This window comes from Pantherophis guttatus, chromosome 3 (genome assembly GCF_059756535.1).
Source record: "Pantherophis guttatus breed Tessera chromosome 3, ASM5975653v1, whole genome shotgun sequence".
In the NCBI taxonomy this organism is placed as follows: Eukaryota; Metazoa; Chordata; class Lepidosauria; order Squamata; family Colubridae; genus Pantherophis; species Pantherophis guttatus.
In genome coordinates this window covers 214,508,418-214,522,606 of record NC_142065.1, presented here as the reverse complement: position 1 = coordinate 214,522,606, position 14,189 = coordinate 214,508,418, and the positions used below count along the sequence as shown (strand labels likewise).

Here is a 14,189-nt window from a genome sequence, read left to right as displayed (position 1 = left end):
GCTGAAGTCCACCACAGTCTTCAACTGGCTAAGTTTGGACACCCCTGTTCTAAAACCTATTCAACTTCCGCGTCACTGCACATGCGCGTCACGGCCTTCTGGGAGTTGAAGTCCTAACACCGCGGCAATCGGCCATCACCATTGGACAGCTCTCCTTTCCCGCTGCCCAATCAGACGGAAGGAACCGAAGCATAGCGGGCGGGGCGTCATCTCATCCCTTCTCTGGTCCCTGCGCCTGTTCTTCCCCGCCGGCTTGTGGCCACGCCCCTTCCCCTCGCTCCGCTCTAGCCTCCCATCTCGATGCTTCTTCCTTGCTCCGCAGCCGCGCTGAGGGTTCCGGCGGGCGCGGTTTCCGCCCGGAGTGCTTTTCCCGCTGCTCCCGCCGGTGAGGGGCTCTGAGGTAAGCGCCGCGCCCGGTGGTTTTGGGGGTCTGGGGTCTCCGTCGAGCCCGGGCTGACAGAACTCCCTCTATTCGGTCACATTTCCCCCCTCGGAGGCGTGTTTCTCCGGGACTTGGTGCTTGGGGGCAAGAAAAGGCACTCTGTACATTGCATCTAAAAGGATGCAAATGACCAGTTGTCTGCAAGGAGTATAAATCCTTCCATTCCCCACCCTCCAGTCAGAGCTGAAGAAGCTTCTTGGAGGAGAAGTGAAACATCTTCAAATAAAAACCTGAAAGTCCAGTTGCCTCTTGGAAAAAAAGCACCCTTGGGACAACCAGGACCTGGATGATTGAGAATGTCTGTAGACATTTTGCACTGAGTTCAGTATCCAAGTGGCCTTAAAGGCAGCCCCATGAAGAGGAAATTGCAGTAGTCCAGCTGGGTAGTGATCAGAACAAGCGTCACTGTCACCAAGATTCCCCCAACTGAGACCTTCCAGATGCATGGAGACGCCGTTCCTCTGTAGCTTCCTCTCCCTGAGTTGTGGTTTTTTTTTTTTCTTTAGGGAGGGGGCCAAGATGTACGCCGTCTACAAGCAAGCCCACCCCCCCACCGGGCTGGAATTCTCCATGTACTGCAACTTCTTCTCTAACTCCGAGCGCAACTTGGTGGTGGCGGGAACCTCGCAGCTGTACGTTTACAGGCTCAACCATGACTCTGAGGTACTCCAAATCCCATGCTTACAGGGGTTAACTCGTTGGCTGAGGGAAGATTCATTGCCTCTGGGTATCCCCATGGTGCGAATGCCTTTTAGGGAGAATGGTGTTGTGTAGTCCTCAGACACACAGTGACCCTGGAACGGAAGTGGCCAAGCTGGGTGTTGTTGTTGAGTGTTGGGACACGACTGGGGTGGGGAAGCTCTAGTCTAGGATGCTTGTCTGCCTTATGGAACCTGGGTCTCTGGAGGTAGTCCTCACAGGTAGCTCCCAATTTACAACAGTTCGTTTAGTGACTGAAGTTACAACAGTACTGAAAAAAGGAACTTATAACCGTTTTTCACACTTTATGACCGTTCAAGCATCCTCACAGTCACATGTTCAAAATCTGAATTTTGGCAACTGGCTCATATTTATGACGGTCGCAGTGCCCCGGGGTCACATGATCCCTTTTTGCAACCTTCTGACAAGCAGAGTCAACGAGGAAGCCAGATTCACTTCACAGCTGTTTGACTCACTTAACAACTGCAGTGATTCACTTAACAATGGTGGCAAGAAAGGACATAAAATGGGGCCAAACTCACTTAACCACTGTCTTGCTTAGCCGCAGAAATGTTGGGCTCCATTGTGGTCGTAAGTCGAGGACTACCTGTACTGACTGCAGTTGGGACCGACAACTCTGTTGCTAAGCAGTGCGGTTGCTAAGTGTGACATCACTTGAATGCACCATCTTATGACATCAGTTCCAACTGCAGTCGTTAAACAGTTTTCTGGGGATCGTTAAGCACAATGACTTAACATGACTTGCAACTTCCTGCTGGCTTCCCCAATGACCTTGCTTGGTAAAGATTGCAGATGGCCGTCACATGGACCACAGGACACTAACCCTAACCCTAAATGTGTGCCAGTTGCCAAGCACCTGGGTCACAATCACGTGACTGGGGAGCACCGCAACTGCCACAAATTCAAGGGCCAGTTGTAAACCTCCTTTTTCAGCACCATCATCATTTGGAACTCTTACTAAACAGATGGTTGGTAAGTGAGGGCTACCAATGAGGAGGGGGCTGGACTGGGCCGTGGTGGGGAGGGAAGGCTGGTGTGGCTGCGGTTGTGAGTCTGCAGCACTGATGATGCGTCTCTTCTCTTCTAGAGCACCACAAAAAGTGACAGGAACACAGGTGAGTGGGGAGGGGGAACCTGGGCTGCAGGCAGAGAATCCTGGGGAATGGAGTTGGGGATGGGGAAGAAGCAGCTCTGAAGGACATTTGCTGCCCAAGCTCTCCCTCGTTCTCAGATTGTGCCCGACGGATGCTCTTTCCAAATCTTTGGGGATTTCCTTTTGGCACCAGCTGTGGGGAGGAGGGATTGTGGATCTGAGAGCACTTGGCTGCCTTGGAGGCTCTTTTCCCTGCTGAAGCCACTGAGGAACTGTGGGGAATCCACTCTGGGAGCAGCCAGTAATTGTATGGTCCCTGAACCCTTCAAAGCAAACTCCATCCCACTTCAGGGGGTCTCGGGTGCAGCTGGGTGCATCACCCATGAATAGAACTCTGGGGACTGAAGCCACAGGGAGCAGAGCAGACAAGTCGGGACAGCTGGCTAGAGGGGAAGAGGGAGTCCTTATCACCCCTTCCTTCCCTGGTTCCTCTCCTGCCTTTAGCTCGGTGCTCTTAAGCCCTGATATTGGAGCTAAACTGGAAGTGGGGGAAGTCTGGGGCTCGGCAGCAGACTTCAGGGTGGGCCTAAGCCAAGAACTTCCCTTTACAGGTAGTCCTCGACTTATGACCAAAATAGACACCCCCCCAACCCCCAATTTGCATTGCTAAGCAAGACATTTGTTAAGTAAGCTTTGTCCCAGTTTCTTGCCACGGTTGTTCAGCGAATCACTGCATTTGTTTAGTTAGTCACATGGTTGTTAAGTGAATCTGGCTTCCCCATGGACTTTGCTTGTCAGAAGGTCGTAAAGGAGGATCATGTGACCCCGGGATACTGCAACCGTCATAAATAGGAATTGGTTGACAAGTGTCTGAATTTTGATCGCATGACCTTGGGGGTGCTACAATAGTTGTTAAGCGTGAAAAATGGTTAAAAGTTTTTTTCATTGCCATTGTAAATTTAAAGGGTCACTAAATGGACTGTTGTAAGTCGAGGACTACCTGTACTATTCTAGAGGAAGGAAGGACTAAGGGAGACATGATAGCAGTCTTCCAGTATTTGAGGGGCTGCCTCAAAGAAGAGGGGGTCAAATTATTTTCCAAAGCACCAGAAGGCAGGACAAGAAGCAATGGTTGGAAACTAATCAAAGAGAGAAGCAACCTGGAATTAAGGAGAAACTTCCTAACAGTGAGGACAGTTAACCAGTGGAACAGCTTGCCACCAGAAGTTGTGGGTGCTTCATCACTGGAGCTTTTTAAGAAGAGACTGGACAGCCATTTGTCTGGTGTGATACGAGGTCTTCTGCTTGAGCAGGGGGTTGGACTAGAAGACCTCCAAGATCCCTTCCAGCTCTGTGATTCTGATTCTGACTTTGAGATTTATTGATCCAATTTAGTGGCTGCCCATCTTACCACAGGGTAACCCTGGGCGGCTTCCAATATTAAACCTCCAGTTGTCTTGTGGGGCTCTAATTCATTTCCTTGCACAGAAGGCAGAGGCCACCGGGAGAAGTTGGAGCTGGTGGCCTCCTTCTCCTTCTTCGGGAACGTCATGTCCATGGCCAGCGTGCAGCTCGCAGGGGCCAAAAGAGACGCTCTCCTGCTCAGCTTCAAGGACGCCAAGGTCAGTTGCGACTCTGTGTGTGTGTATGTAGGGTAGCAGAGAGAGAGAGAAACCAGGCTGTTGGGAGGCCTCTGCTTCTGGAAGAGGGAGGGGGCAGCCCCAGGGCGCAAGAGCTCTTGCTCAGAAATGAATAGCACTAGCACTGAGACTTATATACCGCTTCACAGTGCTTTCCAGCCCTCTCTAAGCGGTTTACAGAGTCAGCCTCTTGCCCCCCAACAATCTGGGTCCTCATTTTTACCCACCTTGGAGGGATGGAAGGCTGATTCAACCTGAATCACAGTCTTTTTATCTATCTATCTATCTATCTATCTATCTATCTATCTATCTATCTATCTATCTATCATCCATCCTCTCTCTCTCTCTCTCTCTCTCTCTCTTACATTTCTGTGCTGCCCATCTTCACTAATACAGCAACTCAGGGGCGCATAGTTTCTTATAAAGAAAATCTCCATCCCTCATGGGCTCCCGGGAGTCTTTTTGCCTGGCAGGAATTAATTTTGGTGACTTTTGAAATTCTTACAATGAAAGAAATGGAACGAAAGACGGGGGGGCCTCGGTCTTTAATTCCCTATCTCCTGTCTCCCAGCTCTCGGTGGTTGAATACGATCCTGGCACCCACGACCTGAAAACCCTTTCCCTTCATTACTTTGAGGAGCCGGAACTGAAGGTATGAATCCGAAGGTTTGTAATTCGATATCCAGTGACGAGGCTGCGCGGCTTAGAATTCTTAGGCTTCAGGAGACTTTGGGGGGAGAAGCTGAAACCTCTCGACAAGAACTGACTCGCATTTATGACGGTCTCAGTGTCCAGGGGTCACGCGATTCCCTTTTGAGACCTTCTGACAAGCAAAGTCGATGGGGAAACCAGATTCACTTCAAAATCGTGTTACTCACTTAACAACTGCAATGATTTACATAACAACCGGGGCAAGAAAGGTCGTAAAATGGGGCAAAGCTCTCTTAACGAATGTCTCACTTAGGAACAGAAATTTTGGGCTCAGTTGTGGTCGTAAGTTGAGGACTATCCATATGCTAAATAAATAAGTAAATAAACGAACCGGTGCTTGCTTGTTTCTTTCCTCAGGACGGCTTCGTGCAGAACGTCCACATCCCCAAAGTGCGGGTGGATCCAGACGGGCGCTGCGCCGTGATGCTCATCTACGGCACGCGGCTGGTGGTCCTGCCCTTCCGCAGAGACACCCTGACGGATGAGCACGAAGGAGTGGTGGGCGAAGGGTAAGGCGAGCGGGACCTCCTCGGTCATCCCAGTAGCCTGGGAGAGATGGCGTTCCTCCCACATCAGATGGAAGAGGAAATGCTTTTCAATAGGAAATCTCCTCCTTAAGATTTACTCCTCTTGAGAAAATCATAATAGCAACAGTCCTTAGACTTATATACCACTTTACAGTGCTTTTACAGACCTCTATAAGCGGTTTTACAGAGTCAGCCTATGCCCCCCCCAACAATCTGGATCCTCATTTTACCCACCTTGGAAGGCTGAGTCAACCTTGAGCCTAGTTTATTTATTTATTTATATTTAAATTTATATACCGCCCTTCTCCCGAAGGACTCAGGGTGGTAAACAGCCAAAAGTAAAAAACATAGAGTACAAAGTTTAAAAACAATTTAAATATATATTAAACAATTTGGCCCAACAATTAAAATACCCCATTTAAAATTAAAATTACAATTAAACAATTGGAGAGTTAGGTCAGCCTGGCTTGTTGAAATAAAAAAGTTTTGAGGGCCCGGCGAAAAGTACGTAGATCTGGAATCGTCCGTATCTCCGGAGGGAGCTTGTTCCAGAGGGCAGGTGCTCCCACAGAGAAGGCTCTCCCCCTGGGGGCCACCAGTTGGCATTGTTTGGCCGACAGCACCCTAAGGAGCCCCTCTCTGTGGGAGCATACTGGCCGGTGGGAGGCTCTCAGTGGCAGAAGGCGGTCTTGTAAGTACCCAGGTCCTAAGCCATGGAGCGCTCTAAAGGTGGTCACCAACACCTTGAATCGCACCTGGAGGACCACCGGAAGCCAGTGCAGCTCTCGCAAGAGAGGTGTTACATGGGAACGCCATGATGCTCCCATAATCACCTACGCGGCCGCATTCTGGACCAATTGGAGTCTCTGGGTGCTCTTCAAGGGGAGCCCCATGTAGAGAGCGTTACAGTAGTCCAGGCGGGAAGTGACGAGGGCATGAGTGACCGTGCACAAGGAGTCCCGTGAGTGAGATTCAAACTGCCAAATTGCAGGCTTCCGGCAGTCAGCAGAAGACGCCTGCAGTACTGCACTCTTAACCACTGAGATGGTGGTTAGAGTGCAGTACATTATAATATAATAATATTGTGTTAGCGATCGAAATAGCAAGGGGGTAATTCCATCGGGGGCAGGATGGCTCAGCGGTTAAAGATGCTAAGCTGGTCAGCTGGAAAGCTGCCAGCTCGGTGTTTGAGAACTGAGCGCCATGCGATGGGGTGAGCTCCCCTTCCTTTCTCCAGCTCCTGCAACCCTAGCGGTTCAAAAGCACGCAAATGCAAGTACAGTGGTCCTTCCGTGCTCGTCATTTATTGGTTGATTAATTGATGAGCATCGCACCCTAGAGTCGGAAACAAATGGCCAGGGGAAAGCTTTACATTTTTAATTCCCTAACATAAATGCCGACTTTGCTGTTCCCTTTTGGGATATTATACAAAGTACAGGAATGGAGTGAGTAAATGCAGGTAGTCCTTGACTTACAATCGTCCATTCAGTGACATTTGAAGTTATGACAAACCCCAAAAAGATATTTACAACACAGATTCAAAGTTGTGACAGCCGCTTCTCCTGTGCGGTTCTGTGATCGCATTTTGGGTGTTTGGAAAACCGCACGTGTTTACAGCTGTTTACAGTGTCCCACGGCCATAGGAATGGGACTTACTATGTTTTTTGCTGGAAATTGGCTTTTTCTTATGGTTTCTGGCAAAAAATGGCCATTGCAGGAAATATTTGCTTAGCGACAGGCTTAAACGACGTCGTAAAATCGGGAGCGGCCATGTGATGAGCCACTTAATAATGGGCACAATTTATGACAGTAATTTCGGGTTCAATTATTTTAATTTTTAATTTAATTTAATTATTTTACTTTATTTTTATTTTTTTATTTTATTTTATTATTTATATCACACTTCTTAACTGTCAATCACCCTCCGAAAGGGGCTGTGGGCGTTGTACAGTTTAATCAATATGGCCATAAGCGATACAAAACTACCTATAGCAACATTGAGAAATTAATGGCACAAGAAAAGAAAAAGAAAAGCAAATTAAACTAGAATTAGTTTGGATGAGACTCCAACTGGCTGGGCAGAGTTTAGAGCCACCTAGTCATCTGCAACTGTAGATTATTATTATTTTATTTTATTTTATTTTATTTTTATTTGATTTATATGCCGCCCTTCTCCGGAGACTCAGGGCGGCTTACAGTGCGTTAAGCAATAAGAGTTATTGAGTTAATAACTCAAGAGTTAATATTTAAGAGTTTGTTTAATACATAAATCCAATTAAGACTGACCCATCCATCAGCTTGCTTCCTTCTTTAAATCTGCTTTTCCGTTTGGTTTTGGGAGATGGAATCCGCTGTCTCTTGAGGCTGGAGAGAGGCTGTTTTGGGTCAATTAAGGCTGAGTCTGGATGGCTTCATGTGGTCTGCCTGGGGAGGGGCATCTTGTGTCCTCCCCCAGGGTATCTCTGGCTCCCTGTGAATGGCTGCGCTCCCTCTTCCTCCCTCTCTGCAGCCAGAAGTCCAGCTTCCTGCCCAGCTACATCATCGATGTGAGAGAACTGGATGAGAAACTGTTGAACATCATCGACATGCAGTTCCTGTACGGCTACTACGAGCCCACCTTGCTCATCCTCTATGAGCCCAACCAGACCTGGCCGGGGTACGTTCTGTCCACCTTCTCCCTCTGCCCTTCCATGCTGTGCCTCTGGGCAAAGACAGAGTGCCTTGCAGTAAGGGGTGGGGGTGGGGATTCGTTGAAGGCTGCAGGATGAAAGATGCACCCATGTTTGTTTGGGTGGCCTGACACTCCAGGGGACAATCTCCAGAGTGTCCGTTTCTGCCTTTTCCACAAACACAACAATATCTCTTTCTTTTGTGCGTTGCACGGTTCGTGTGTGTCCATCACTCATCCAGTTGTACAGGCAGTCCTCAACTTACAAACATTCTGTTCTGACCCAGCTCCCCAAACATGACAAACCCTCTGTAGCTGAAGCCATGATTCCTTTACTAGGAGTGCCAGAAGCCCCGGCAAAAAGTTTCTGTCGGGTTTCCAAGTGATGAAAAAGAAATATGCAAAGTCCCATCTTCCAAAACAAAATTTCTTTTATTTAGGTAGGCATCAAATTGGCAAAGTCTGTTGTAATTCTGGATCTGACACAAACCAGAATTACACCACACAATATTGTTAAGTTAGAAAAATCCCCCAAAAGTCACATTCTCCAATAAACACTCAGTCCACATTTCCCAGTGTCTTCAAACTCCATCTTCCATTCTCACCAGGAGCAGCCTCCGTTCCCACGGGAAAGAAAGTCACCTGCCCAAAACAATCCTCACTATCTATTCCTTCCTCCCAACCTTAAGAATGTGGCGAGCCCGAAAAACTCCTTACATATGCAGAGAGAGAGAAAAGAGAGCCCTTCCTCATTCTTTCCCCTCACCCTGTCCATTCCGGCTCCTAACGCTCTTCCTCCTTTACGTGAGAAGCGCTTCATCGTCTCTCCTTCCCCGCAGGCGGGTGGCTGTGCGCCAGGACACCTGCAGCATCGTGGCCATCTCCCTCAACATCATGCAGAAGGTCCATCCGGTCATCTGGTCCCTCTGCAACCTGCCCTTTGACTGCACGCAGGCCCTGGCAGTGCCCAAGCCCATTGGTGAGCGGGGTGGCTCTTCCTGGCTTTGTGGGGCGGGGGAGCAGGGAAGGCTGGTGCGGAGGTTGGCATCTGTACGCATCCCAAACAGACTCTCTCCAGATGTTCTGGGACTGCAGAGCCTCCTGGTTGGAAACTCCAGACGTGGAGCCCTGAATAGTGGCTGCAAATTGCAAAGAGAAGCAGCTTTTTGGTGCAGAATTTTGAAGGGGAATCACACACGTGTTTGTAAGTGTGGGATGTGTAAGAAGGGAGTTTTTTCCACCCCTTCTGCCTCTGTTCTCCTCCCCACTCCAGGAGGTGTTGTGATCTTTGCGGTGAACTCTTTGCTCTACCTGAACCAGAGTGTTCCCCCGTACGGCGTGTCGCTCAACAGCCTCACCAACGGCACCACCGTCTTCCCACTAAGTACGTTGCCATCTCTCTCTCTCTCTCTCTCTCTCTCTTTTTCTTTCTGCTTTTCCTCCCGTAACGACCATGCAGAGATGCTCCTGGGTAGCCCTGGAGGTGGAATCCTCTGTGAAAAGTATCTCAAAAGGTTAAATCATGGCAGCTGGACCAACAATCTATGGAGATTCTCCGTCCTCCAGGTCCTGGTTGTCCCAAAGGTGCTTTTTTTCTAGTGGCAACTGGACTTTCTGGTTTTTCCTTTTGAAGACGTTTCACTTCTCATCCGAGAAGCTTCTTTAGCTCTGACTGGAGGATGGGGAAGGGAAGGATTTGTACTCCTTGCAGGCAGCTGGTCATTGGCATCCGTGTAAATCAGGGGTGTCAAACTCGATTTCATTGAGGGCCGCATCAGAGTTGTGTTTGACCTTGGGGGCTGGGGTGGGCGTGGCCAGGGCGGCCACTTGGCGTCACTCGTGTCAGGGGAACCTGCGGTGACCTGAAGTGTCTGCCAGCAAAAAGAGGCTCCTGAGCTCCATTTTCAGCCACGACGGTCTCCTGCAGCCCACTGCCAGTGAAAACGGAGCTCGGGTGGGCCGCACGTGCCTCCCCACTTAGGCCCCATTTTCAGCCGCTATGGCCTCCTGCAGCCCTCTGCCAGTGAAAACAGCTCCGTGTGCCAGTCCTTCGCTGTTTCCATGGGACAGATCTAAGCACCCCGCCAGCCTTGAGTTTGACATCCCTGTTTTTGAGAGTCGTTGAGACTACTAGGAGATTTATCTGTGTCCTCAGGGGCATCTGAGTGGTGCCTCCAAGTGGCCTCAAGGACTCTCAGAAAGATGACCAGCTGCCTGCAAGGAGTATCAATCCTCCCATTCCCCACCCTCCAGTCAGAGCTGAAGAAGCTTCTGGGATGAGAAGCGAAATGTCTTCAAAAGAGAAAAACAAGGAAGTCCAGTTGCCTCTTGGAAAAAAAGCACCTTTGGGACAACTGGACCAAAGTTTATTAAAACTGAGGCATTTCATGACTCATCCAAGGAACTTCCTTCAGTCAAAATTTTTATTTTTTATTTATTTTTATATGCCGCCCTTCTCCGGAGACTCAGGGCGGTTTACAATGCGCTAAGCAATAGCCTTCATACTTTTGTATATTTATACAAAGGCAGCTTATTGCCCCCACAAACCGGGTCCTCATTTTACCCACCTTAGAAAGGATGGAAGGCTGAGTCGACCTTGAGCCTGGTGAGAATTGAACTCGCAGTAATTGCAGGCAGCTGGATGTTAAATGCTGCCTTAGTAGGAGGCATTAGCCTCCTACGCCACCCAGGCTCCTATGAATGAGCATTTGGGTAGGCAGAGAGTCAGAAAGTCGTTGGAATGAACCCCAATTCTCGCCATACAGCCTGCAGTCTGTGGAGATTCTCAATCATCTAGGTCAGGGGTCTCCAACCTTGGCAACTTTAAGACTGGTGGACTTCAACTCCCAGAATTCCTCAGCCAGCAAAGCTGGCTGAGGAATTCTGGGAGTTGAAGTCCACCAGTCTTAAAGTTGCCAAGGTTGGAGACCCCGATCTAAGTTGTGATTGTCCCAAAGGTGTTTTTCCAGAAAGCAGCTGGACTTTCTCCTTCTTCTATCTGAAATGGTCTAGGCCAGGTCTCCTGCCTGAATAGGGAGTTGGGCTAGAAGACTTCCAGCTCTATTATTCTGCTATCCTGAGAAGGTTTCCCTTTTTGAAGAAGCCGCCTGGATGGGAAGGGAAACGTTTTCAAGAAGAAAAACGCAAGAAAGTCCACTTCCTTTGGGACGTGGAAAGCTGAGGATTTGAGCTTCTTTGCCTCTGCCAGAGCCAGGAAACTAAACTTTGGTGGCAAACCTTAGCACAGAATCCGACGGGTTGCACTGACTTATATTTATGTCGTGTTTCTTAATGCCAGCCTCCCTTTGGAGAGGCGGTCAAAGGGAGCAGCAGCCGCTGCTGCACTGCTCATAACCGCTCCTCCTCTTGCAGGGTTCCAAGAAGGAGTAAAAATCACTCTGGACTGTGCCCAGGCGACCTTCATCTCCTACGACAAGATGGTGATCTCGCTGAAAGGAGGGGAGATGTAAGGCTTGGGTTGGCGCTCCCACAGCCAAAAGTCACTGCCCGGCCAATGATGGTTTCTTTGCAGACGTTTCATACCTGACTAGCTAACATCATCAGTGTTACTGGTGATTATGATGTTGCCTATTTGAATAAAATCCCAGCACTAAGGTCCCCACAGTCGTTCTTCTCCTCCCTTCCTCCTCCTCCTCCCTTCTATCACTGATAATGTTGCCTAGTTGGGTAATGAAACATCTGCAAGAAAAAAATCCAAGCTCAAGAGAGCCCCTAGGACTGCACAGTGTCCTTCTCCTTCTTCTTCCCATTCCCCTCCTCCTCCCCTTCCCTGCAAACCCCACCTGCCTTATAGCATTGATGAAGTTACCTACCTTAGAGAGCACCAAGGATCCCATAACTGAGCCTCCTGCTTCCCCCAACATCAATCCCAGCTGTATTTCTGCTTGCCACACTCTTTTTCTGGTGGAGCGATGGAGCAGAAACTCTCCATTCTGCATTCTGCTCATGGACCAGCGGCTCCCATCATCGTCTCCCGTTTCTTCCCCCAGCTACGTGCTGACCCTCATCACGGACGGCATGCGAAGTGTCCGCTCCTTCCATTTTGACAAGGCGGCAGCCAGTGTCCTCACCACCTGTGTAAGTGCCATTCAGCCCGGCAGTGGCCATCTGGGCTGGGAGGGTGATTGATGGATTGACTGATTGATTGATAGGATTGATGTGCCACACGATAAGTGGCTGTAGCATCTGAGTCCTTTTATTCTCCTGAGGCTGGTGCCTGATGGTCATTTAGATCTTCCTTCCTTCCTTCCTTCCTCCCTTCCTCCCTTCCTCCCTTCCTCCCTCCCTCCCTCCCTCCCTCCCTCCCTCCCTCCTTCTTTCCTCCCTCCCTCCTTCCTCCCTCCCTCCCTCCCTCCCCCCTCCCTCCTTCCTTCCTTCCTTCCTCAACTTCTTCACAGTCCATCTCACCAGCAGCAACTCTAGGTGACTTGAATAAAATGCAATATAAAACACTAAAACAATAAAGACTTTAAATTTAAAAATTCAAAATAAAACTAAGCGGGATGAAGAGGGAGGGACCGAAGTGCGCACAGTGTTCTCTACTCCATCAGCCACTTCCCATGTACCACACCCCCATTGGGTCCCCAGGCTAGCTGTCCCAGTTGTGTCTTCAAGGCTTTTTGGAAGGCCAAATGATGGGGGCAGATCTGATTTGGGGACAAGATGTTCCAGAGGGCGGGAGCCACAGCAGAGAAGGCTGCGCTTCTGAACCTTGCCAGCCAGAATTCCGTGGCCAACAGGGTCTGCATCATGCCCTGTCTGCCAGAACAAGGAAGCTGATCTCTTTGGGGTGAGCCGGTTCCTCAGATGGGTCTATGATAATTCACCGCAGGACAAGAGTCGCACAAATATCAAAGAAATGAAATAGAATCATTTTTTAAAAAGGAGAGACAATAAAATGTGAATGATGAAATTAATTTTTTCCCCTTTACTTTAAATAATTAAACTGAATTATTAAATCGTCCTGTGACCAGTTGTCCCACAGTGAGTTGGCTGTGGTGAGTTATCCTGTTCTGCCTCAGATAGGCCTTCTGTCCTGGCCACTTTCTGCAGAGGCACAATTGAGAGCGTTTTAACGAACCACATCCCTCTTTGGTTTGGTGGTAGCAGCGTCCCAGATAGAAAGTCCCTACAGAGAGTGGTGAGGACAGTGGAGAAGATTATACGAAGCTTGTTTCCTGTCATTCAGAATACTGCTTATAAGCGCTATGTGCTTAGAGCTCAAAGCATTGTTAGAGACCCCACGCACACACTTCCCGGTCTGTTTCTGTTGCTCCCCTCCGAGAGGAGGTTTCTAAGTATTTCTAGCAGGACTACCAGATTCTGAAATTGCTTTGTTCTCTAGGCCGTCTGTCTGGCAAACTCACAAGATTCGTTTTTCTCCCCATGTACATATATACCTCCAAACTAGACTGTGTTGTTTCTCTGTGTCGTATAATACCTGTGGGTACATACATAATTTTGTATTTATTTGTTTATTTTGTCATGTTTATATTGGAGGTGGAGACCCTTTGAGAGCTGCATGCAACGAAATTTCATTTTAACGTATGCCGATTAGTGACCATAAAGTTATTCTAAGTTTACGTTCTAAGTGTAATAGCCTGGACCCATGTCGGTCACGTTCTAGGCTAGTCTGACTTTTCCTCCTCCTTGTCTCTTCCCCGCTCCCCCTTTGGATCTCAGATGATTACCTTGGAGCCCGGTTACCTGTTCCTGGGCTCTCGTCTGGGAAACTCCCTTCTCCTGAAATACACCGAAAAGCTCCAGGAGGCCCCGATGAGCATCGCTAAGGACTCTGCCGAGAAGGTGAGTCTCTCCATCCTCCTCCACAACACAGAGCTGAGCCCGACACTTAAAGCCTCCTCTTCAGGGTAGTCCAGGTAGTCCTCGACTTACAGCAGTTCATTTAGTGACCGTTTGAAGTTACAATGGCACTGGAAAAAAAGTGACTCATGACCACTTTTCACTCTTGTAGCATCCCTTTGGTCACATGATCAAAATTTGCACACTTGGCAACTGGCATGTACTTAGGACGGTTGCCCTGCCCCAGGGTCACATGATCCCCCCTTTTGTGACCTTCCCAGCTGGCATCAGACAAGCAAAGTCAATTGGAAAGCCAGGATCACTTAATGATGCCATGATTCGTTTAACGGCTTCAGTGATTCGCTTAGTAACGGGCAAAAAAGTTGTAAAATGAGGCCCAGCTCATTAAAACTAGTTCATATTTATGACAGTTTCAGTGTTCCAGGATCATGTGATCCCCTTTTGCAGCCTTTTGAAAACCAAAGTCAACGGGGAAGCCAGATTCGCTCAACACTGAACAACTGGAGTGATTCACTTAACAACGGTGGCAAGAAAGGCCGTAAAA

The 14,189-nt window shown here is 48.9% G+C and overlaps 1 protein-coding gene across 8 annotated transcripts in view; it reads left to right on the top strand.

The window, feature by feature from the left end:
• The first annotated feature begins 196 nt into the window (after nt 1–196).
• CPSF1 (cleavage and polyadenylation specific factor 1) overlaps nt 197–14,189 on the top strand; it is a 38,129-nt gene continuing 24,136 nt past the window's right edge. For 4 of the 8 annotated variants that reach the window (XM_087891433.1, XM_087891430.1, XM_087891432.1 and 1 more), the window contains exons 1-12: nt 270–400; nt 949–1,105; nt 2,250–2,277; nt 3,747–3,877; nt 4,467–4,547; nt 4,964–5,115; nt 7,643–7,789; nt 8,641–8,780; nt 9,075–9,185; nt 11,174–11,267; nt 11,812–11,899; nt 13,505–13,627. In XM_087891433.1, coding sequence (XP_087747559.1) covers nt 962–1,105; nt 2,250–2,277; nt 3,747–3,877; nt 4,467–4,547; nt 4,964–5,115; nt 7,643–7,789; nt 8,641–8,780; nt 9,075–9,185; nt 11,174–11,267; nt 11,812–11,899; nt 13,505–13,627 — 1,239 coding nt within the window. In that variant the 5' untranslated portion in view covers nt 270–400; nt 949–961. Of the gene's footprint in view, nt 401–948; nt 1,106–2,249; nt 2,278–3,743; nt 3,878–4,466; nt 4,548–4,963; nt 5,116–7,642; nt 7,790–8,640; nt 8,781–9,074; nt 9,186–11,173; nt 11,268–11,811; nt 11,900–13,504; nt 13,628–14,189 lie in introns of all 8 variants that reach the window. The other 4 variants (XM_060682151.2, XM_087891427.1, XM_087891431.1 and 1 more) reach the window with 2 other exon arrangements.